The sequence below is a fragment of the Amblyraja radiata genome, chromosome 12, assembly GCF_010909765.2.
Source record: "Amblyraja radiata isolate CabotCenter1 chromosome 12, sAmbRad1.1.pri, whole genome shotgun sequence".
Taxonomy (NCBI): domain Eukaryota; kingdom Metazoa; phylum Chordata; class Chondrichthyes; order Rajiformes; family Rajidae; genus Amblyraja; species Amblyraja radiata.
The window spans coordinates 57,155,821-57,181,587 of record NC_045967.1 but is presented as its reverse complement, the minus strand read 5'-3'; the positions used below and the strand labels follow the sequence as shown (position 1 = coordinate 57,181,587).

At 45.6% G+C, this 25,767-nt stretch overlaps 1 protein-coding gene across 1 annotated transcript in view; it reads right to left on the bottom strand.

The window, feature by feature from the left end:
• Nucleotides 1–12,141, bottom strand: part of LOC116979248 (sodium- and chloride-dependent neutral and basic amino acid transporter B(0+)-like) — a 61,497-nt gene extending 49,356 nt beyond the window's left edge. The window contains exons 1-3 of the mRNA XM_033030849.1: nt 11,897–12,141; nt 11,283–11,436; nt 9,554–9,685 (exon numbers count right to left, since the gene is read on the bottom strand). Of these exons, the coding sequence (XP_032886740.1) occupies nt 9,554–9,685; nt 11,283–11,436; nt 11,897–11,959 (349 nt within the window). The 5' untranslated portion in view covers nt 11,960–12,141. The remainder of the gene's footprint in view (nt 1–9,553; nt 9,686–11,282; nt 11,437–11,896) is intronic.
• Between the last annotated feature and the right edge of the window lie 13,626 nt (nt 12,142–25,767).

Sequence of the window (25,767 nt, the reverse complement as noted above, 5' to 3'; positions counted from 1 at the left end):
CCACCTCTCCACCAATTCTAATATTGGTGGCCAGTTGGGTGGGGGGGGGGGGGCTTTCTGGAGCGCTAGTATGGGTGTTGTGGGCTGAAGGGACTGGTTTCCAGAGGGCTAGTGTGCAAATTGTGCGCCAAATGGATTCTTGGGCTGGCGTCTCAGTCAATCAAGCCTGTTGTGCTGGCAACTCACTCACTCACGGCTGGTGGGCTGGTAGTTGACTCACGGCTACTCCTTGAAATTCTATTTCAAGCAGGGTATAAGGCCACCAAATTCAAGTGCAGTTTCTTACCACTTCTAGCAGGGTGCAAGGCCACCAAATTCAAGTGCAGTTTCATACCATTTGAAGTATGCCACTAAAGACAGCAAGTCGTGACCTCTCCCTCCTCCATCTTGCAGAGACTGAGCCACACCCACATTTCTGGGTTTTATAACCCCTCCCCCCCCCACTGGAAAATATGTGGCTTTCATGGAGTGATTGACAGGAGAGAGATTCTCAACATTTAAAAAAAAACTAATAACACTTTTATTTTTCATTGATGGGAAGAATTCTTTGCATCTGCTCAGCGGAGGGGGGACTGAGTAAGATGGCCAAAAATCACAGCCGTAAATGGTAGCGTTTTATCTAAAATCAATATACAGTGCAAACAGGAAGTAAGTGCATTTACAGTAGTGCCTTTTAACTTCAAGCCAAAGCACCCAATCCACCATTTGCAGTAAGTAGTGCATTTCAACTTCATGCCACCATTTGCAGTAAGTGGTGCCTTTCAACTTCAAGCCAATGCACCCACGCCACCATTTGCAGTAAGTAGTGGCTTTCAACTTCATACCACACCCAAGCCACCATTAGCAGTAAGAGGTGCCTTTCAACTTCAAGTCAAAGCAACCAAGCCACCATTTGCAGTGAGTAGTGCCTTTCAACTTCATGCTACCATTAGCAGAAAGTGGTGTCTTTCAACTTCAAGCCACACCCAAGCCACCATTTGCAGTAAGTAGTGCCTTTCAACTTCATGCCACCATTTGCAGTAAGTAATGCCTTTCAATTTCAAGCCATTGCACCCAAGCCACCATTTGCAGTAAGTACTGCCTTTCAACTTCAAGCCACAATTTGCAGTAAGTAGTGCCTTTCAACTTCAAGCCAATGCACCCACGCACCCCATTTGCAGTAAGTAGTGCCTTTCAACTTCAAGCCACACCCAAGCAATCATTTGCAGGAAGTAGTGCCTTTCAACTTCAAGCCAAAGCAACCAATCCACCAATTGCAGTAAGTAGTGCCTTTCAACTTCATGCCACCATTTGCAGTAAGTAATGCCTTTCAATTTCAAGCCATTGCACCCAAGCCACCATTTGCAGTAAGTACTGCCTTTCAACTTCAAGCCACAATTTGCAGTAAGTAGTGCCTTTCAACTTCAAGCCAATGCACCCACGCACCCGATTTGCAGTAAGTAGTGCCTTTCAACTTCAAGCCACACCCAAGCAATCATTTGCAGGAAGTAGTGCCTTTCAACTTCAAGCCAAAGCAACCAATCCACCAATTGCAGTAAGTAGTGCCTTTCAACTTCATGCCACCATTTGCAGTAAGTGGTGTCTTTCAACTTCAAGCCACACCCAAGCCACCATTTGCAGTAAGTAGTGCCTTTCAACTTCAAGCCAAAGCAACCAATCCACCATTTGCAGTAAGTAGTGCCTTTCAACTTCATGCCACCATTTGCAGTAAGTGGTGTCTTTCAACTTCAAGCCACACCCAAGCCACCATTTGCAGTAAGTAGTGCCTTTCAACTTCAAGCCAAAGCAACCAAGCCACCATTTGCAGTAATAGTGCCTTTCAACTTCAAGCCAAAGCTCCCAAGCAACCATTTGCAGTAAGTAGTGCCTTTCAACTTCAAGCCAAAGCAACCAATCCACCATTTGCAGTAAGTAGTGCCTTTCAACTTCATGCCACCATTTGCAGTAAGTGGTGTCTTCAACTTCAAGCCACACCCAAGCCACCATTTGCAGTAAGTAGTGCCTTTCAACTTCAAGCCAAAGCAACCAAGCCACCATTTGCAGTAAGAAGTGCCTTTCAATTTCAAGCTAAAGCTCCCAAGCCACCATTTGCAGTAAGTAGTGCCTTTCAACTTCATGCCACCATTTGCAGTAAGTAGTGCCTTTCAATTTCAAGGCACAGCCAAGCCAACCAGGGGAGGGGGAGGGGGAGGGGGGGGGGAGGGGGAGGGGGAGGGGGGGGGGGGGGGGGGGGCAGGGGCGCTTTCTGGAGCGCTAGTATGAACCATTTTAGAACCAATAGACATTTTTTTGCAAGCTTTAGAACCAATAGAGACACTTTTTGCAAGCTTTAGAACTAATAGAGACACTTTTTGCTAGCTTTAGAACCAATAGACATTGTTTTGCAAGCTTTAGAACCAATAGATACACTTTCTGCAAGCTTAGGAACCAATAGACATTTTTGCAAGCTTTAGAACCAATAGAGACACTTTTTGCAAGCTTTAGAACCAATAGAGACACTTTTTGCAAGCTTTAGAACCAATAGACATTTTTTGAAAGCTTTAGAACCAATAGACATTTTTTTGCAAGCTGTAGAACCAATAGACATTTTTTTGCAAGCTTTAGAACCAATAGACACATTCTGCAGGCATTTTAGAACCACTAAGGGCACTTACATTTGAGTAGACATGTGTTCAGTGTTATTCACAGCTCAGAGAAATGTGGCCCTCTGCCTTCCTCCATCTTGAAGAGACTGTGTGGCACACCACTTCCTGGTTTTATAGTCCCTCCCCCCTGCCGCCAGCGGGGGCAGCAGAGAGAATGGGGAATTTTGTAAAAACATTAATATCTCTGTCATTTTTAATCGACGGGAAAAATCCTCGGCACACATGCGACGGAGGGGGGCTCTGAGCAAGGTGGCCAAAAATGACGGCCGTAGGTGGCGGCGTTCTCTCGGAAATCGCAGCACAGATGGCCAAAACCGGTCAAGAACAGACTTTTAGTAATATAGATATTCATATTGTAATGGTTTAGTTTAGAGATACAGCATGGAAACAGGCCCTTAGTCCCACCGATTCTACACTGACCAGCGATCCCTGCACATTAGCACAAACCTGCACACACTAGGGACAATTTACATTTACACCAAGCCGGTTAACCTACAAACCTGTACGTCTTTGGAGTACGGGAGGAAACCGAAGATCTCGGGGAAAAGCCACGCGGTCACAGGGAGAACGTACAAACTCCGTACAGACAGCACCCGTAGTCGGGATCGAACCCGGGTCCCTGGAGCTGCATGCGATGCAAAGCAGCAACTCTACCTCTGCGCCATTGTGGCTGCTCTAGATTCTGTACATTGGTATTGTGAGCAAGTGGTGTACTCTGTAAGTCCCCCCTTAGGGATTTCAAAACTTCTAGCATTTGAGGGTTTTTTACACAGGGCTTAGCCACTCAATGTTCAGTGGCAGAGGGACCATGGACAGCAGTCGTTTCCCACAACGCTGCCTTGATTATACGGTATTAACTAGAAGGAGAGGTTGGACAAACTTGGATTGTTTTCTCTGGAATGTCAGAGGTTGAGAAGTAGATAAAATTACGAGGCTTAAATAGGGTTGGCAATCAGAACCATTTTCTCGGAATAGAAATATTAAAGACACAGCGCATTCCTTTAAGGTGAGAGTACCAAATTTTAAAGGTGGTGTGCAGGGCAAGAATTAACATAAAGGGTGGAGATTGTCTGGAATGTGCAGCTAAGGAGGTGGTTGAGGTGGTTGACACGATAATGGATTTGGAGGATATGGATCACCTGCAGGCAGAGATTAATTTTTCTTGGCTGTATTATTCTGTGTTCTATGTAAAAATGCATCAACCTTCAGTGCACCCCACAGCACATGCTCCTACTGCCTGGAATATCCCTTACGGCGATCTTATTGTGCTGAAAGAAATATTTTGTAGTTTCTCTCATTTTAAACATATTTTATGGATTACCTCACATTTCCCTGCATTAAGCTCCACCTGCCTCATTTTTAGCCACTCACTTAACATATTATTTTTGTACTTAGAAACATAGAAAATAGGTGCAGGAGTAGGCCATTCGGCCCTTCGAGCCTGCACTGCCATTCAATATGATCATGGCTGATCATCCAACTCAGTATCCTGTACCTGCCTTCTCTCCTGATACCTTTAGCCACAAGGGCCACATCTAACTCCCTCTTAAATATAGCCAATGAACTGGCCTCAACTACCTTCTGTGGCAGAGAATTCCAGAGATTCACCACTCTCTGTGTGAAAAATGTTTTTCTCATCTCGGTCCTAAAAGATTTCCCCCTTATCCTTAAACTGTGACCCCTTGTTCTGGACTACCCCAACATCGGGAACAATCTTCCTGCATCTAGCCTGTCCAACCCCTTAAGAACTTTGTAAGTTTCTATAAGATCCCCCCTTAATCTTCTAAATTCTAGCGAGTACAAGCCGAGTCTATCCAGTCTTTCTTCATATGAAAGTCCTGACATCCCAGGAATCAGTTTGGTGAACCTTCTCTGTACTCCCTCTATGGCAAGAATACATCCTTCACAACTTCCGACCCCACCTTTTGAGGAGAGCGTGGGGCGGCCACGGTGGTGCAGCGGTGTAGTTGCCTTGCAGCGCTGCCTGACAGCGCCGGTGACCCGGGTTCGATCTCGACTACGGGCGCTGTCTGCACGGAGTTTATACGTTCTCCCCGTGACCGCGTGGGGTTTAACAAATATCTTCGGTTTACTTCCACACTCCAATGACGTACGGATATGTAGGTTAATTGGCTTGGTATAAATGTAAATTGTCCTAGTATGTGTATGATAGTGTTAATGTGGGGATCGCTGGTCGGTGCAGATTCAGTGGGCCGAAGTGCCTGTTTCCGCGCTGTATCACTAAACTAAACTCTCTTTGTATCGTCTACATTATTCACCATTATTACTACTTGATTAATAATGCACAGTGGTACATCTAGTATTGCTGCTACTTCACAGCCCCAGTAACATGGGCTTGATCCTGTCCTCAAGTGAAGTCTCTGAAGTTTGCATTTCTACTTGTGATTTAGTTTAGTTTAGAGATACACGATTTCTTGGCCCACCAAGCCCGCGCCGACCAGCGATTACCATACACTAGCTCTATCCTACACACTCTAGAGACAATTTTTATTACATTTATACCAAGCCAATTAATCTATAAACCTGTACATAATTGGAGTGTGGGAGGAAACCAAAGATCTCATAGAAAACCCATGGAGGTCACGGGAAGAACGTACCAATAATCGTGTAGGTTTTCTCCAAGTGCTTTGGTTTCCTCCCACATCCCAAAGATGTGTGGGTTGGAGAGTTAATTGGCAGCTGCAGAGAGGCCATAGTGTGTGGAATAGGCTGATGGGAAAATAAAAAAGGGATTTGTGTAATTGGCTGCTTGATGCGAGTGAGGCTGTGTTTCATGATTCCATGAACTTCTATGCATCCATGAGCGAGAAACATCTCCCTCCAGTCCTCATTTAACACCCTTCTGCTTTTGATTTGTGTTGAGTTGCAGCTTTGCATTTTGTGTCAGTTATATTCTTTCTACCCAACATCTACCAATTCTCAGAAATGAAGAGTAAACTTAAAACTAAAGAAACACAAGGAACTGCAAACGCTGCATTCCTAAGTAAAACACAAAGTGCTGGAGGAACTCAGTGGGTCAGAACCGGACCAGAAACATACTGTCCATTCCCTCCATAGATGCTGTCTGACCGTCTGAGTTCCTCCAGCACTTTGTGTTTTACTCATAATTAAAACTGAATTCACTCATCTGCAGTGAGCCAGCTGGTAGAGCTTATGCTACACAACGCCAGAGAATCCGAGTTCGATCCTGACCTCTGGTGTTGTCTGTGTGAAGCTTGCACGTTCTCCCTGTGAACATGTGAGATTCCTCTGGCTGCACTGGCTTACTCCCACATTTCAAAGACATGCAGGTTTGTAAGTTAACTGGCCTCTGTAAATTGCCCCCTCGTGTTTATGGTGTGGATACAAAGAGGGATTAGGGCCACTTACTCGGCTGTATCTCTAAACTAAAACACGACATCTCCCAAATGACTTTAACATTATTCAATTACATTCCATAATCCAAAAAGTCCCATCGGTATATCTAAATGTATAAATTCTATGTTCATCTTTGAAGTTTCAAAAGATGATTGGCTAACATGGGCAGGACCTACACAGTGAATGCTCAGGCTCTGGGTAGAACAGAGGGATCTGGCAGTGCGGGTACATAGTTCCTTGAAAGTAGCATCACATGTAGATGGGGGTCAAAAAGGCTTTCGGCACATTGGCCTTCATCAGTCTGAGTATTGAATATGAAAGCTCGGTTGCAGTTATATATGGTGAGGCCGCATTTAGAGTATTGTGTTCAGTTTTGGTCACCATGTTATAGGAAAGATATTGTCAAGCTAGAGTACAGAGAGGTGCAGGTACAGTGAAAGAAGTGGTGCGTAGTGTCCCGCAGCTGAGGTAGGATTAAGGTCGTGCGGGTCGGTTCAATGCCTGATAGTTATAGGAAAGTGGCTGTTCCTGAACCTGATGGTGTGGAACTTCAGGCTACTATATGTTAAAGCCCGACGTTAAAGCAAGAAGATGGCATGGCCTGGACGGTAGGAACCTTGATGATAGATGCTGTTCCTCAAGTAGATGCTTTCGATGGTGGGGAGGGCAGTGCCTGTGTTGGACCGGGCTGAGGCCATCACCCTCCACACCCACTGTGTCTGACAGGGCCGGATTTAGATGAAGAGATGCCCTAGGCTGTTCCATATGTGAGCCCCCTCCCAATCCCCCACCCCCACGACTAGAGGAGGATGGTCCACATACATGTCTATTTATTTATTGCCAGTGCTAGTGTCAAGTTATCGGCTTAAAACACTGTTATTCTGAACTGGAGGGCAAGGAAAATTACTGAAAAGTTGTTTAGAGACCACAAGCATATGTAAGAAAGGCCAATGACAGTGTCAATAATATTATACACCTTGCAGGGCTCTCACTTAACTTTTTTTCTCTGTTGTCAGCCGGGCAACCTTGGCAGCTTTTTAGGTTGCCAAATGACAGTTTAGGTGGTCATTTACGATGGCTTGCATGACGCGTGCGATAATGTGCTCGGACGAAGTGTGTAGTTACCAGTCGGAATTATGCTTAATGAAGCATTCACATATTATTTTTGCTTCAAATAAAGTCACAAACTAAACATATTAACCAATCAAGACATGATATATACCAGAATGACATGCAGCAAAATTATAATAGAGTATCTTAACTCTTTTTACACTTTGCAATGAATGCAATTTCTATTATTTATTTCCACTTCCAAACAAAAATGTGGTTGGATTATTCAGCGTATGATCAACCTCGGTGAGATCAAGCGCAGGCTTGGTGAACCTCATCTATTACATCCGCTGCTCTAGATGTCAGCTGCTCTACATCGGTGAGACCAAGCGTAGGCTTGCCGATCGTTTCGCTCAACACCTCCGCTCGGTTCGCAATAACCAACCTAAACTCCCGGTGGCTCATTACTTCAACTCCCCTTCCCCATTCCGAATCCGACCTTTCTATCCTGGGCCTCTTCCATGGCCAGAGTGAGGCCCACCGTAAATTGGAGGAGCAGCACCTCATATTTCGCTTGGGCAGTTTACACCCCAGCGGTATGAACATTGACTTCTCCAAATTCAGGTAGTCCCTGCTTTCTCCTCCCCTTCCCAGCTCTCCCTCAGCCCACTGTCTCCGCCTCTTCCTTTCTTCTTCCCCCCCCCCCCCCCCCCACCCTCACATCAGTCTGAAGAAGGCTCTCGACCCGAAACATCGCCTATTTCCTTCGCTGCATAGATGCTGCCTCACCCGCTGAGTTTCTCCAGCATTCTTTTCCACGCATTCACATAAGTTTTGTTACCCAACTTTCCTCACCCACTCCCTACACATTAGGGGCAAATTTACAGAGACAAGTTAACCTACAAAGCCAATGTGTCTTTGGGATGTGGGAGGAAACCACACCCCGCAGGGAGAATTTGCAAATTCAACACAGACAGTGCCCGAGCTCTGCCACAATATTTTGTTTTCCAACACACAAAAAATTATACGTTGATAACTTTGGTTACTAAAAAAATGAAAATATCCATTTTCAGTCTTAAATCTCCAAGTGATGCTATGTCCCCCTTTACAGCTACTACATGTTTTAATTCAGTTCAAGACTATGGGGCAGTACATTGGCCATGCAGTTGCTGCCTAAAATTGCCAGAAACCCAGAATTGATCCTGAATATGGGTGCTATCTGTATGGATGTAGTTTGCTCCTTTTCCCTTTGATCGCATGGGTTTTCTCCTGTTACTCTTGTTTCCTTCCACATTCCAAAGGTGTGCAGGGACCTATTTCAGACCCAACCCAAAACATAATATTTTCCTTTTGTCCAGAGATTCTGTCTGACCTGTTGAATTACTCCAGCTTTTTGTGTCTATCTTCAGTTTAAACCAGCATCTGCAGTTCCTTCCTACACACACAATACTATACGTTAGAACTTTATTAATCCCAGGAGGGAAATTGTGCGTGTGTGTGTATATATATTATATATATATACACACACACATACAAATAATATATATTTATATAGTTATATATCCATATATAAATATACACCGTTTTGTTTTCTTGTTTATACCATTGTTTACAGAGTACTATATTTACATATTCTGTTGTGCTGTTGCAAGTAAGGATTTAATTGTTCTAACTGGGACGTGAGAGAATAAAACACTCTAGACTTACATCGCTAATGTGTGGGATAGAACTAGTGTACGGGTGATCAGTGGTCGGCGTGGACCCGGTTGGCCAAAGGGCCTGTTTCCACGCTGTATCTTTAAATTAAACTAAAAACACTAAAACCAGAGGGAGTCAAAAGAAGGGTCTCTACCCGAAATGTCACCCAATTTCTTCTATCCAGAGTTGCTGGCTTCCCATTGGAGTTCCCCCACACAATTAAAACATGGAATAGTCTTCAACCTACCATAGTTACCCAACCAGACATAACTAAAATTAAGGTAGCTCTTTTTTCTGTAAGTGATTGTGCGTTGGTTTTCAGCGGTCGCGGCGAGGTGGAAACCGGACAGCAATGGCGGCCAGATCTCCCACAATTCAAAGCGAGGGAGAAAGTGCCCAGCGCCGACCAGTTGCCGTGGCAGTGCGCATGTGCAGGGCGGCCGATATTGTGCAGGCCGTGGTTGTGCGCATGTGCAGGGGGAGGGTGTGCTGGCCGTAGCAGTGCGCATGTGCAAGGCGGCCGGACGCGCCAACGGGTGAGGAGCGAGCAGAGAGCGTAGTCCCGGCGGCCCGGACACGGATACGGATGGCGGACGGAGACGGAGTTGTGACAGAGATAGAGAGCGGGGCTGCTCAGAGTTGAACGGCAGGTGTCCTGCCTTGGCCGGAGGCCCCCTAGATTTCGAGGCCCTAGGCTTCAGCCTATGAAGCCTAGTGGTAAATCCGGCTCTGGTGTCTGATTAAAATGACTGCTTAGATTGTGCCAATAAATCACCACTCACCTTGTAGAATTGGCACGGCTTTCCACACTCCAACAGGTCCCATGCTGGCAAACTGCCCAAAGGAAGAATCTAAGAAAAACATGGGCATTCCCGCAAGTGCCAACATGACTCCATAAGGAATAAGAAACGCACCTGTAAGTGATAAAACAAAGCTTGGAAACTATGTCTGCACATTCATGAGACCAGGATCGTTCGTGCTGAGTTGTGATTAGGTTAAGCAACAAGGTCATAAGTGATAGAAGCAGAATTAGGCCATTTGGTCCATCAAGTCTACTCCACCATTCATGGCTGATTTATCTCTCCCCCCTAAAGGAATGTCCTTTCATTCTGAGGGTGTGACCTCTAATCCTAGACTCTCCCACTAATGGAAACATCCTCTGCACATCCACTTCATCCAAGCCTTTCACTATTCAGTACATTTCAATGAGGTGTCCCCTCATTCTTTTAAACTCCAGCGAGCACAGGCCCAGTGCCGTCAAATGCTCAACATACATTAACCTATTCATTCCTAGGATAATGCTTGTAAACCTCCTCTGGACCCTCTCCAGAGCCAGCACACCCTTCCTTGGATATGGTGCTCACAATACTCTAAATGTGGCCTTACCAGCACCTTATAGAGCCTCGGCATTACATCCCTGTTTTTGTATTCTAATCCTCTTGAAATAAATGCTCGCATTGCATTTGCCTTCTTTACTACCAATTGGACTTGCAGATTTACTTTTTGGAAATCCTGCACCAGCACTCCCAAGTCCCTTTGCACATCCGATTTCTGGATTCTCTCCCCATTTCGAAAATAGTCTACGTCTTTATTCCAACTACCAAAATGCATCACTCCACACTTTGCTACACTATATTCCACTTGCCACATCTCTGCCCACTCTCTCTCAGCCTATCAATGTCCTTCTGCAGAGTCCCTGCTTTCTCTACACTACCTGCCCTCCACCTATTTTCGTATCATCTGCAAACTTTGCCACAGAGCCTTCAATCCCCTCGTCCAAATCATTAATATAAAACGTGAAGAGTAGCGGCCCCAGCACCCAGTGGCGGATGGCCAGGGTGTCAGCTTTTTATATTAAAATAATTATTATTTTAATAATTTTAGACCCAGTCCGCCACTGCCAGCACCGACCCCTGCGGAACTCCGCTAGTCAATGGCAGCCAACCAGAAATAGTGAGAAGGGGAGGGACACATCGGAGCAATGTTGTGAAAGTGGATGGACAGAGCGGGGGAGGTTGACACTCTGGTGAGGATGGGCACCGGCGTCGCGTGTCATCGATTTGCCGTTTAGACGGGGATGTTCCTCCAGGGGAGATTGGAGATGGGGATTTCGGGAGGGGCGATGGGTTGGGGATGGTGGGCGGGAGAGACGAGACGGCAGCTACTGGAACCCTTAAAACCAACCCAACCCGCTGGACGAACTCAGCGACTCGGGCAGCATCTATGGAGGGATATTGACCGACGACGTTTCGGGTTGAATTTGCTTCCTGTCGAGGGACTGGCGGTTCTGGACGAGGATCACTGGTTTTACTGGCCATGTTATCCTGGGAATGTGTATCTCATTGGAATCCATTGATCTCTCCTAGGTCAATGTGGTCAAATGCCCTAAAGCGAGTGAAGTCAGAGGAATGATGTATTCTGGTGACACTAACTGCCGACGATGAAAGCTCAACTAACCAAACCTATTGAACTCCGCGTCCGTGCCTTAGACCCGTGGACTATCTACAGTACCTCCTCCGTTCCTGTACGCCAGGTAAGGGAATCTCCAGACGTTGCCCAGACCCACAGCACAGCCGATCACTGAGAGCAGGTAGTCGGTCTTCGAGGACCAGTTGCCTCGCTCCACATTCTCGTCACTTTCACCCACATCTCCATCAGTGGCGGCCTGGGGGAGAAGGAGGGAGATTATCGGACAGTTTCCACCCACCGCTCAGTTCGCTGTTGGAAAACTCCCAACCAAGGAACAGCAACAAAGAAACAAGGAACTGCAGATGCACCAAAGTACCAGATTACACCGATGATAGACACAAAGTACTGGAGTAACTCTGCGGGTCAGGCAGCATCCCTGGAGAACATAGATGGGTGACTTTCGGGTCGGGCCCCTTCTACAGACTTTGCGATGAGGAGGGATTGGGGGGGGGGGGGAGCTGGGAAGGAGGAGGCCAGGTCCACCCTGTTTTTTCGCAGACAAGTTGAGGACACCGGAAACTGCAGATGCTGGAGCCTTGAGCTGGAGGAACACAGCGGGTTTGAGAGCCTAAAGAAGGGTGCCGACACGAAACGTGGTCTGTCCATCACGTTCACGGGTCTCCAAGTTGTGGCTGATCCTCGGATTAGGTACTCACTGCGTTCTCAGCCGAGCGGGGTGGGCGCTCGCACTGTGTCAAGCCCAAGTCGCCCCTGTCCATTCTGGAGAGTGGCTTGTGTTTGTCAACGTGGTCGCAGCAAGAACATGCATTTCAGGATGGCTGAATCGTAAATCTTTAGCAAGCCACGCCTGCCCCATTAAAAATAAGGCCAGTAGGTTCTACTGCTTCCGGGCATGGACTGCATCCAGCGTCACACCCACATCATCCGCGATCATCCGCTCAGCCTGTGCGGGAGACGGGCATCTTGCTTTAGTTACGACGTCCCGGATGTCTTCATTAAATAATCTGCAAGTTAAAACTTCCCATTGCAGGCCGCATGACTGGACCAGTCCAAAGAACAAAACAAACTCCCTGGAGGCACAAGGAAATGCAGATGCTGGACTGGATTACAAAAAACACAAAGTGCTTGAGTAACTCAGCTGGGCAGGCAGCATCTGTGGAGGGAATGTCCAGAAATGAAAAAGGGCCTCGCCTATTCATCTTCTCCAGTTGCCTGTCCCACCGAGTTGCTCCAGCACTTTGTGTGTGTGTTTTGTTTAAACCATCATCTGCAGTTCTTTTTGCAATGTCTCCTTTGCAATTTGTTTGGTGATTTTCCCCAGCGCACCAACGACATTTTTTAACATGTTCCAACAAAGCCGGTTTTTATTACACAATGAGACACACAAAAAGCTGGAGTAACTCAGACGGACAGGCAGCATCTCTGGAGAGAAGGAATGGGTGATGTTTATTGTTGTGCCACAACGCTCCTCTCCCCAAAACAAAGAACAATTGAATTGAGTTGAATAGGATACTTTATTGTCACAGTAATATTCTTTGCTTGCATACCTTGCGAAGGTAAGCAAATAGTCACCCATAAAGGGAGCATACAAAGTTACAAATTCACCCTGCGCCAGTTCCCCCTTTGTTCTCCCCCCCACGCCGGGTCCTCCATTGTTCCTTCCCTCGGCAGTGGCATCCTCACTTCCGAGTGTTCGGCCGCCGTCGCCATCATCGACAGCTGCACCAACTTGTCCACTAACGCTGCCGGTTCCTCTCCGGATGCCTCCATGGCGCCGACCTAGGTCACCGATGGCCGCGGGCTTCGTCGACCCGCGAGGCTACACCTCCAACCCAGGAGGCCCGGCCCGTGAGGCTCCACCCCGGCCCGTGAGATTGTGGCCAGAATGGTGCAGGTCTTTGATGATGCTGGCTTGTTGAGACCGCACCTTCTATAGATCCCTTCCATGATGGGAAGGTCAGTACCTGTGATGGACTGGGCAGCACGTTTTGCAATCTCCTTGGTTTCTGGGTGATCGAGTCACTGAACCAGGCAATGTATCCTTCAGATTTAGAGACAAAAACTGCCTGTAGAATTCCGCAGAGCATCGCACCAAAGTGCCACCAATGCCCAGACGGCTTTCCCTGCACCTCAACCCCATGCTGAATTGACCGGCGTCTCCGTTGTCTCTGCGCCAACTTCTCCTCTCTTAACTTCCCATTCAAGGAAGAACTGGAGTGCCTTGTGACATTCCTGGTGGGGAATGAGGTGTAACGGGACTGGAAGTCCATGGAAAAGATGAGGCCGAGGATTTGGAAGTTATTGGACTGTTGAAGAGTGTGTGAGGTGTCTCAGATACAGGTTCATAATGTTGCTTGAAAGATAGGATGGGAGGGTGTTGGTGGGTGGAAGGGGAAATGAGGTGTCGAGTTGAGGGAGATCTGGCAGAGGGGGAGAGGGGGGGCAGAGGATTGTTGGGAGTGGGGCAAGTTGGTTTAAGGCCACAAAATGTTCACTAACAGAGATCGATAGTGCAAGGAAGGAGGCTGTGATGGTTAATTCATTCTGGTTCCTGACTCACAACGACATCTTTCTCACCCCGGACACACCCAGTATGCTTCAGGGATCGGGGCAGTCAGGCCCTATAGTCAATCGTTGAAATGTTTGGAACTCAAAATGTAACTCGACAATGTAAATATTTACGGTTTAAAGTTGTAAGATTTTTATCAACTTTATTGAAACCACACTTTTACCCTGCATAATAAATTTATGTTTGAATTTAATGCTATTTCTAAATCAATTAATTATTGACCTGATTTCTGCCCTTCCATCTTGAGTATTGTGAAACCTCTACAGTACCTCCTCTGTTCCTGTACGCCAGGTAAGGGAATCTCCAGACGTTGCCCAGACCCACAGCACAGCCGATCACTGAGAGCAGGTAGTCGGTCTTCGAGGACCAGTTGCTTCGCTCCACGTTCTCGTCACTTTCACCCACATCTCCATCGGCGGCAGACTGGGGAGAAACAGTCAATGGAATCGTGGGAGTTTCACCTTGTCGGACCTCAAGCAATGAGAACAGTTCCCACCCACCATTCACACACTGAGCTATTCTCAGTTTGGCAGCAATCAGATGGTAAGTTGTCAACATCCAGAACGCCACATGCTGCTCCTTTAGAGGCTGAGATGGTGCGAAATACTGGTAATGACAGAGACCTCAAACATTAATTGTCTAAATGAACATTTAAACAGTGAAAGGCCTGGATAGAGTGGGTGTGGAGAGGATGTTTCCACTAGTGGAAGAGTCTCGGACCAGAGGGCAAGAATAAATGGACGTACCTTTAGAAAGGAGATGAGGAATTTATTTCGCCTGAGGGTGGTGGATATGTGGAATTCATTGTCACACAGCTGTGAAGGTCATTTAGGGGTATTTTTAAAGGGGAGATAGTCAGGTTATTGATTAGTAAGGGTGACAAAGGTTATGGGTAGGAGAATTGGGTTGAGGGAAAGATAGACAAAAATGCTGGAGAAACTCAGCAGATGAGGCAGCATCTATGGAGCGAAGGAAATAGGCAACGTTTCGGGTCAAAACCCTTCTTCAGACCTCAAGCAATGAGAACAGATGTCTGAAGAAGTGTTTCGACCCAAAACGTTTCCTACTTCCTTCGCTCCATAGATGCTGCCTCACCCGCTGAGTTTCTCCAGCATTTTTGTCTACCTTCGATTTTCCATCATCTGTAGTTCCTTCTTAAACGAGAGGGAAATATATATCAGCCATGATTGAATGGTGGAGTAGACCTGATCGGCTGAATGGCCTAATTCTGCTCCTAAGACTTATGAACTAAACATTTTGCACTTCTTCACAGCAGGTGAAACTAAAAAAACATTCAATTGTTTTGTTAATTTAGTTTGGTTTATTGTCATGTGTACAGAGATACAGTGAAAAGCTTTTGTTGCTTGTTAACTAGTCAGCGGAAAGACAAAACAGGATAAGTATAAAATGCGGAGTGTCAAGGAGGGAGGAATTTAACACAGTTACGATTAAATAGAAAGAAAGTGATGGAATTAAAGGCTGAAAAGTTGAGGGTCTTAAAGGAAGTGACTTCTAAGATGGTGAATTAAATGCTTGTGATCTTCCAGAGTTCTCTGAACACTGGTAGGGACCCAGCAAATTGGAAACACATCACCCTTATTCAAGAAAGGAGAGATAGTAAGTAAGTAAATATTATGTACATAGCGTGTTTAAATCAACTCGCGTTGAAACCAAAGTGCTTTACATAAAATAAATAATTAAGTTTCCGTATATCCATCGAAAAATAAAAAAAATAAAAAATGACCCAACACATTATAGAATTCAACATGAACGTCCCCCTACAACAGAATCAAAATTTTCCACTGTGAGGAAAGGCATCAAAAAATTAAGTCCTCTTCCTCTGTGAATTACCCGACGTCGGGGCAGATACAGGTAACATAACACTTGCCTTTAGGAAAATGCCAGAATCCATTTAGAAAGAGACTAGACCAAGTGGGACCCGTTGGATGATGAAGGTACATCTCTTTGGAGCGCTGTCATCACCAAGTTGTGCAAACTTTGCAGGAAGGAAGACGGACGAGGACAATAAAGCTTACTTTCCAGAAAAAATGACAAACACAGTAAAAAACATAGAAAATAGGTGCAGGAGTAGGCCATTTGATCCTTCGAGCCTGCACTGCCATTCAATATGATCATGGCTGATCATCCACCTCAGTATCCTGTACCTGTCTTCTCTCCATACCCCCTGATCCCTTTAGCCACAAGGGCCACATCTAACTCCCCCTTAAATATAGCCAATGAACTGGCCTCAACTACCTTCTGTGGCAGAGAATTCCAGAGACTCACCACTCTCTGTGTGAAAAATGTTTTTCTCATCTCGGTCCTAAAAGACTTCCCCCTTATCCTTAAACTGTGACCCCTTGACTTGACTTCCCTAACATCGGGAATAATCTTCCTGCATCTAGCCTGTCCAACCCCTTAAGAATTTTGTACGTTTCTATAAGATCCCCCCTCAATCTTCTAAATTCTATCGAGTACAAGCCGAGTTTATCCAGTCTTTCTTCATATGAAAGTCCTGACATCCTTGGAATCAATCTGGTGAACCTTCTCTGTACTCCCTCTATGGCAAGAATGTCTTTCCTCAGATTAGGAGACCAAAACTGTATGCAATACTCCAGGTGTGGTCTCACCAAGACCCTGTACAACTGCAGTAGAACCTCCCTGCTCTTATACTCAAATCTTTTTGCTATGAATGCTAACATACCATTTCCTTTCTTCACTGCCTGCTGCACCTGCATGCCTACTTTCAATGACTGGTGTACCATGACACACAGGTCTCGTTGCATCTCCCCTTTTCCTAATCGGCCACCATTCAGATAATAGTCTACTTTCCTGTTTTTGCCACCAAAGTGGATAACCTCACATTTATCCACATTATACTGGATCTGCCATGCATTTGCCCACTCATCCAACCTATCCAAGTCACCTCGCAGCCTCCTAGCATCCTCCTCACAGCTAACACTGCCCCCCAGCTTCGGGTCATCCGCAAACTTGGAGATGTTGCATTCAATTCCCTCGTCAAAATCATCAATATATATTGTAAATAGCTGGGGTCCCAGCACCGAGCCTTGCGGTACCCCACTAGTCACTGCCTGCCATTGTGAAAAGGACCCGTTTACTCCTACTCTTTGCTTCCTGTCTGCAAGCCAGTTCTCTATCCACATCAATACTGAACCCCCAATACCGTGTACTTTAAGTTTGCATTCTAATTTCTTATGTGGGACCTTGTCGAAAGCCTTCTGAAAATCCAGATATAACACATCCACTGGTTCTCCCTCATCCACTCTACTAGTTACATCCTCGAAAAATTCTATAAGATTTGTCGGACCTTTCATAAATCCATGCTGACTTTGCCCTATGATTTCACCACTTTCCAAATGTGCTGCTATCCCATCTTTAATAACTTACTCTAGCAGTTTCCCCACTACCGATGTTAGACTAACTGGTCTGTAATTCCCCGTTTTCTCTCTCCCTCCCTTTTTAAAAAGTGGGGTTACATTAGCTACCCTCCGATCCTCAGGAACTACTCCAGAATCTAAAGAGTTTTGAAAAATTATCACTAATGCATCCACTATTTCTGGGGCTTCTTCCTTAAGTTCTCTGGGATGCAGCCTATCTGGCCCTGGGGATTTATCGGCCTTTAATCCATTCAATTTACCTAACACCACTTCCCGGCTAACCTGGATTTCACTCAGTTCCTCCATCTCATTTGACCCCTGGTCCCCTGATATTTCCGGCAGATTATTTATGTCTTCCTTAGTGAAACAACTTCTATGTGGATAATTGTTTAAAATCCATGTCTACGGAACAGGAAGCAATTCTAATGGTGAAACATTTGACTTCCCTCTTCAATAAAGGAGGATTCACGCTATCCAAGTGGATCGGCAACAGCCGTGTTGTATTATAAACCATTCCTACAAATAACAGAGCCAAGGAGACCACGATGGATTTGGACAAAGACAATCTGCCAATGGAAGGAGCATCGGGATTGCACTGGTGTGTTGAAACAGATGTGTTCAAGTTCAGAATCTTGATTCAGGAGCGACCATGTACAAGAAGGGGTATCAAATCCGTGATTGGTTCTGTTTATGACCCTTTGGGATTTCTTGCACTATTTACACTTTCGACTGGGTTAATTTTGCAGGATCTCTGTAAGAAAAAACTTGTATGGGATGAGAGTATAACGCAGAATTTCTCTCAGCGATGGACAGAATGGTTAGCAGATCTCAACAAGATCTCGGAATTTAAAGTGGACCGGTGTATGAAGCCTACAAACTTAGGTCAAATCAGATGTGCACAGCTGCATCACTTCTCAGATGCCAGTGAAAGTGGCTACGGTACAGACTCCCTTCTCTTTAAGAAGTCTATCCTTTGTGTCCCTTCTTCTTGATCTGTGGACAGCGCCCCAATGTGTGACCACTTTTATTATAGAACAAACAAGAACCTTGAGTATTGGTGGTTGATCCATTTCTTCTCATTCCACTTGTCTGATTTTCTTGCACTGCTGTTTCTCCAAGATTCAAGATTCAAGATTCAAGATACATTTAATTGTCACATGTGCCAGATGGCACAGATAAATGAAATTCCCATACAGCCATACAATAAAAAAAATAAAATAAAGAACACACACTATAGAATTTGGCATAACACATCCCCACACAGCAGAATCAAAGTTTCCCACTGTGTGGGAAGGCACCAAAGTCAGTCTCTTCCTCCACTGTTCCCCATGGTTAGGGCCTCCCCAAGCCCTCCGCAGTTGCAGCTACGGGCGGCCCAATGTCCAGGTGTTACAGTTGTTGCAAAACTAACTCTTCTTGATCCTGACCTTACCCTTGCATTAGCAAAAGTAGAGCATTGACAGTTGCAATTGACTAAGCATCCTGAATGTTTCCAAACAGTAGATCTGACAGTATCTTCATTTGTCTCTCCATGAAGTCTACCAGGTCAGAAGAGCTAGCTCACTATCCAAGCTGTTCCTGCTCGATCCATCCACTTGTCTCTGAGCTTGGAAGGCAGTTTTAAAAGGATGGTCTTCACGTTGGAAGCAACATTCATTTCCTCCATATAGGTGAGATGTTCCATGAGTTGTTTGGTTTGGTCTAACAACCTGTTGCTGGGAGGAAGATTTAGTTCTCATCAACACATTCTGACTATGTTGCACCTGATCAGGCAAGTATTCATTTGCATGTGGATTTAATTTAGCTGATGCTTCCCTTTGAGTAGTTCCTTTTCTCAAATAAGAGTTCATCCCATCAGATACTCTAGAGCTGTTTCTTGACCTCAACTATTTGATTTGCATTGGCTGCTGCACTATTTGCATTGGCTGCTGCCAACTCCATTTCTATTTCCAGTTGTTTCATCTCTCTTTTCAACTGTTCCTCATGTGCCTCAAGCTCAAGCTTAGCATTGGTTGCTGCCAGCTCAGTCTCTCTTTGTTTTTTTTGTCTTTTTGAAATTTTTAGTGTGTGTTAAAAGGCAGTGTAAATGTTCTCCGGTATGTTTGATGTGGGGGAGGGGTGGGGTCGGGGGAAACTTTATTTTCTGTTTCTTACCTTACCTTAATATTCGGATCGCATTTCCCTGTCATTCTACGGCCGACCATCGATGGAACTGGAGGCCTCCTCGGACTGACATTGGGCCCCACCGCAGAGAAGTGAACTTAACATCGGAGCTTGCAGTCTCGTGGAGAGGCTGTGGATGTCGGGAGCTCCAATGTCACGGAAGGTTTGACTAGTCCCGATGCGGGGTTCGATCGTCAGGTGTGAGGGAGCTGACATCCCCCCGATGCAGGAGCTGATCGCCTCGACGCGGAGATCCCGCCGCCAACAAGCAGGTCCTACTGCAGTTGTACAGGGTCCTGGTGAGACCACACCTGGAGTATTATGTGCAATTTTTGTCTCCTAATTTGAGGAAGGACATTCTTGCTATTGAGGGAGAGCAGCGTAGGTTCACCAGGTTAATTCCCTGGATGGCGGGACTGACATATGAGGAAAGAATGAGTCGACTGGGCTTGTATTCACTGGAATTTAGAAAGCTGAGAGGGGATCTTATAGAAACATATGCAATTCTTAAGGGAATGGACTGGCTAGATGCAGAGAAAATGTTCCCCATGTTGGGGGAGTCCAGAACCAGGGGTCACAGTTTAGGAATAAGGGATAGCCCATTTAGGACTGAGATGAGGAAAAACCATTTCACCCAGAGAGTTGTGAATCTATGGAATGATCTGCCACAGAAGGCAGTGAAGGCCAATTCTTTGGATGTTTTCAAGAGAGAGCTAGATTTAGCTCTTAGGGCTAACGGAATCGAGGGATATGGGAAAAAAGCAGGAATTGGGTTTTGATTTTGGGTTATCTGCCATGATCATATTGAATGGTGGTGCTGACTCGATGGGCCGAATGGTCTACTCCTGCACCTATTTTCTATGTTTCTATCTTGAACTTAACTTTACCATCTTGGCCTCCTTTTCCATCATCCTTTTCCAACATTTACATCTCTAGGGTTAACCATGTTAGAAACTTTACAATTTTCTTATAGAACATAGAACAGTACAGCACAGGAACAGGCATTAGATTCAGATTCAGATTCAATCTTTATTGTCATTGTGCAGTGTACAGTACAGAGACAATGAAATGCAGTTAGCATCTCACCCAGAAGAGCAAACATAGAATAATGAGCAATAAATATATATAGGTACATACAGTAGTAGTAGTACAATTTCTCTGGGGGAAGGAGTGTCCGGGGGGGGGGGGGGGGGGGGGGGGGGGGGGGGCAGAGGTGCAGAGTTAACTAGTGTAGTCCACAATATTGGTGCCAAACATGATGCTAAGACCAATTTTAATATGCCTACACATAATCCATATCTCCAGGTTCAAACCTGACCATGGGTGCTTTCTGTAAGGTGTTTGTACATTCTCCCTGTGACCGTATGGGTTTTCTCCGGGTGCTCTGTTTTCCTCCCACATTCCAAAGACATGTAGTTTTGTGAGATAATTGACTTTTGATGGGACGATGTATTTCTAAACTAAATTAAACTAAAGGAACTGCAGATGCTGGTTTACAAAAAAAGACGGCAAGTGCTGGAATAACTCAGCCGCTCAGATGTCATCTCTGGAGAACATGGACGGGTGGTGTTATTGGGGGGGGGGGGGGGGGGTTCTTGAGACTTTAGTGTTTGTTCCAAAGAGAGCGGGAGCATTTACAGTGGTATTGATAACAGAGCTCATGCTTCACAAACACACAAAGCCATAGATAAGCATGGAAAGAGAGAACTACCTAACAAACTACTCACAGACCCAAAAAAAGACAAAGTGCTGGAGCAAACAGCGGGTCAGACAGCAACTCTGCAAAACATGGATAGGTGATTTTTAGGTCGGGACGCTTCTTCGGACTTCAGTCCCCCCTCCCCCTCACTCCATCCACCTTCCCGAGACTCCATGTGTACTGCTGCTGAATCAGTCACCTATCCATGCTCTCCAGAGATGCTGCCTGACCCACTGAGTTACTCCAGCACTTGTGTTTTATGGAACTTTGACCGATGTGCAATCATTGCAATCTGAAGGCAGTGTGATTTTTACCTTAATGTTCCATTTCCTGTCAATCATTAAATTTTGCTAATTGTTCTAAATTACTTTTTGTCAAGCTGTGTATCATTTTAAACCATCCATTTTATAGCTTTACAGAAGGTCGAATGAACTGATAAATCAACCACTATGTTTATCCTTTATTCCTGGTCTTTTAATTACAAAAGGAACATCAGTTTGTACAGAGGATGAATAATGACATTGATCCTGAGACAGGAATGGCAGGGAATGGTGAAGGTGGATTCCAAACCAATGGGAGCTGAGTGGCTCAAGCCCATTATCAGTGGTGCATTGAAGGAATAACAGCAGAGAAGAAACGCCACCAGCCCTGATGGTCTGGACAATATCTACAATTCTCTACAATTTCTTGCGGTCTTGGATGGAGATGTTCCCAAACCAGGCTGCATCCCAATGTATCCCAATAAAATGCTTTCTACAGCACATCAGTAGAAGTTAGTGAGGGTTGCTGGGAACATGCCAAACCTCTTAAGCCTTCTCAGGAAGTAGAGGCATTGGTGTGGTATGTCAATATGGGTGGTCGAAGATGAATTGCTGGCGATATTTATTCCTAAGAACCTGAAGCTTTCAACCATCTCTACTTCAGCACTGTTAATGAATACTAGGGTATGTGTACCCAATTTCCCCCCTCCCCCACACTCCTCCCACTAAATCCCCTTGCTCTCTCATCACACTCTGCCCCCCTCCCACTGTTGTTCCCCTTCTGCAACTACACTCATACTCCTTCCTTCCCTATCAGATTCCAGAATCTGCAGCATTCTGTTCGCCCGCCCTCTGTTGCTATCTCCATCCTTCCGTCCTCCACCTGATTGTTGCCTGCCAATCGTCCCCGCTTCACCTGCATCCACCGATAGATCTGTTTAGTTTGTAGATAAAGCAAAGAAACAGGCCCTTCAGCCCACTGTCCACGCCAACCATCAATCACCCATTCACACTAGTTCTATGTTATTCCACTTTCTCACCCATTCCCTACACACTAGGGGCAATTTACAGAGGCCAATTAACCTACAAACCTGTCTTTGTGATGTGGGAGGAAACCGGAGCACCCAGAGGAAACCCACGCAGTCACATGGATAATGTGCAAATGCCACACAGACAGCACGCAAGGTCAGGATCAAACCCTCTGGCAGCTCATTCCCTTTACCCACCACCCTCTGAATGCGAAGGTTGCCCCTCTGGTTCCTATTAAATCTTGCCTCTCTCACCTTAAACCTAAGTCCTCTGGTTTTTCATTCCCCTAACCTGGGTAAAAGACTGTGTGCTTTTACCCGATCTATTCCTCTTGTGACTTTAAACACGTCTATATGTTCACCCATCAGCCTCCCATGCTCTAAGCATTGGCATGGTTTTAACCAGAAATGATCACTGAGGGGCTTTGTTGCAGGTTCGATGGAAACTGGATCAGCTAGCACCGTGCAGTGCAATCTAATCCAATTTAACCAAGAGACTGTAAGAGAGTTCCACTGAAGAATTTAACATAACAAAGTTGAGGAGAAGATGCCAGATATATTCAAACTTAATGACATCTTTCCTATGCCGGAGCGACCAAACTGAACCAAGGGGAGGTAGTTGAGGTAAGTACTATTTCAGCCACTTGGACCAGTACATTGAGGGATATGTGCCAATTGTGGGAAAATGGGACTAGCTTAGATGGGCACCTTGGTCAGCATGGGCAGATTTGGCCGAAGAGTCTGCTTCAATGCAGTGTGGTGCTAATACTCTTGAGTTGCGGGCGCCATCACTGATCCCCCCCCCCCCCCCTTTGCGGCCTACAACGTGCAGTGGTGCGGCCTTTCCTGGAGACCAGCCCGGAGATTAAAGCCGCGGGTGCTGCACGAACTTACCATCGCGGAGCCTGGGATCTTTTCTCGAGGATCGCTAGTGTTGGAGCTCCGACCTGTGGACTTTAACACTGTGAGCGGTCTCCAGTAAGAAGCGGCCGACTCAGGAGCTCCATGCCGGAGTTTCGATCATCCCGACAAGAGGGCTTGAACAGCGGGCCGTCGGCAACGGCCCCGTTCAAAGGCCCCGACCACGGGTGAACAGAGGAAGATGACTAAACTTTATTGCCTTCCATCACAGTGAGGAATGTTGATTCCACTGTGGTGGATGTTTATGTTACACTTTATTTTATGTGCTGTGTGTATTTTTACTTTTTACTTAGTATGGCTATGTGGTAACTCAAATTTCACTGTACCTTAATTGGTACATGTGACGATTAAATTGAATCTTGAATCTTGAAACCCTGAGCATTGGCTCTTTGATCCAAGGCTAACTTCCACTACTATTTATAGTTAACTGCGGGTTTAAAATGAATACAGATTTGGGCAGACGTTTCAAGATTATCGTATATGGTAAATTATTACCAATTCTACTTTAAGAGAAGTGAATTATCCAGTTAGTTTGTGCTTTTTATGATCAGCTTCCTGAGCTCCAGCTTTCAAAATGGGAAATCAAAAATGCACAATACCTGCACTTTGGCACTGAGTGCTCCAAAACAAAAGAATAATCATTCATCTATAAATTAATTAACAACATAAAAATTCTTGGACCCTGGATCCACCAGACTTTCAGTAGACCAAGATACACTTCTTTTAAACAGTGTAAGGCACTTGCCTCTGGCTGTGGAAGAGTGTTGAAATGATCAGACCCACATATAGAGGTTACAAGACTAAGTGGGACCCATTGGGTCCCAGCATCACACGGGAGGGCTGGTCACCCAACGCAATATTCCACCTCTACACCAATTCCAATATTGCTGGCCAGTGGGGTGGGGGGGGGGGGTGGGCTTTCTGTTGCGCTTGAATGGCTTATGGGCAGAAGGGACTGGTTTCCAGAGGGCTAGTATGGACATTGTGGGCCGAATGGATTCTTGGGCTGGCAGCTCAGTCACTGAGGCCTGGCAGTACACTCACTCGGACCTGGCAGGCAGCTGAGAAACTGCCAGAAATTCTGCCCAAAACAGGTGACAGACTCTGAGAGAGAAGGGGGAGAGGATGGACCTAATGGATTATTGGGCAGGCACTTCAGTTACTTACGGCTGCTGGGCTGGCAGTTCACTTACTCACGGCCGGTGGGCAGGCAGTGCATTCACACACGGCTGGTGACTGGCAGTTCAGTCATTTACAGCTGGTGGGCTGCCAGTTTAGTCACTCACAGCTGATGGGCTGGCAATATCCTTACAAAAATCACAAACCATAAGTGGGTTTTGAATTACATTTTACTCAGATGCAAGTCAAGGAATGGCATAATTGTTAGCTGTTAATTGGACATAATCAACCTCAGCAAATTGACAATATCCTATTGAAAGGGAGAGGTGTTTAAGCTGTCAGGACATTTTATTATTTGCCAAAATATACATCTCAAAACCATAATGATAGAAAACTTACTTTTCCACACACCACTCGTAAGTCTGGCAATTTTTTAATGATAAATTTAGCTTCAGAAGCGTTTTCTTTTTGCATGTAAAAAACCCACTTCAGAAACATCGGCGATTTTAAAATGTTACAGCCAGATTTATCACTTCTGAAACTTTTTAGACACCAAAGGAATCAAGAAAAAAACGCAAATAATGCCTTACTGATGAAATGCAGTGAGCAAACGCGATAATTCCCAATATTTTCAATCTCAATATTTGCACGGCCAATGTTCGCCAAGCACTTTAGCCCTCGCTTCTCTTTACCTTCATTTCTCTTCACTTTTGGAATTCTGAAGTAGGATAGATGTCTCTCACGGTTACCTCGACTTCCACAATTATTTACAGTGCACAAATTCATAATTTTGGCGTTTTTTAACAGATAGGAAAGTACACGTTTCGTGTATTAACAACATATACCGGAAGATGCGATGTCCTCCACATGGATTGAGCAGTTCTGTTCGTCAAGCCCTTTCACCCGGAGACATTATGTGTAACCCCCCTATACACACACACACAGACTCTCAGACACACACAGACCCACTCACACACAGACACGCACACACACACACACACACAGACTCACACACACACAGGCTCACACACACACTCACAGATTCACTCACAGCCACACACACACAGAGTCACTCACACACAACCAATATAAAATGCCAAGTAACTTCAGAACGTGGTGAACATACAGTGTGTAAAGCGAATGATTCAAGCGTTTAAAGCCCCCTGTCGAGGCTGCTGCTGAAGCAAAAACGTGCTTTAAATAACGTCCAACAAACACACTCACCATAGACAGAGCAGTAAGCTCTCTTGAATTATTCAACAACGTCTTCACTCTGTGCCTTCTGCAGTCAGCGCCATCTTGCCACGAACCGGAAATGACGCACTCAGCACCATCTTGCCGTTAACCGGGAATTACGTCGTCGGCGCCATCTTGCCACTAAGTGGGTCACAGAATGAGCGCCAATTTTG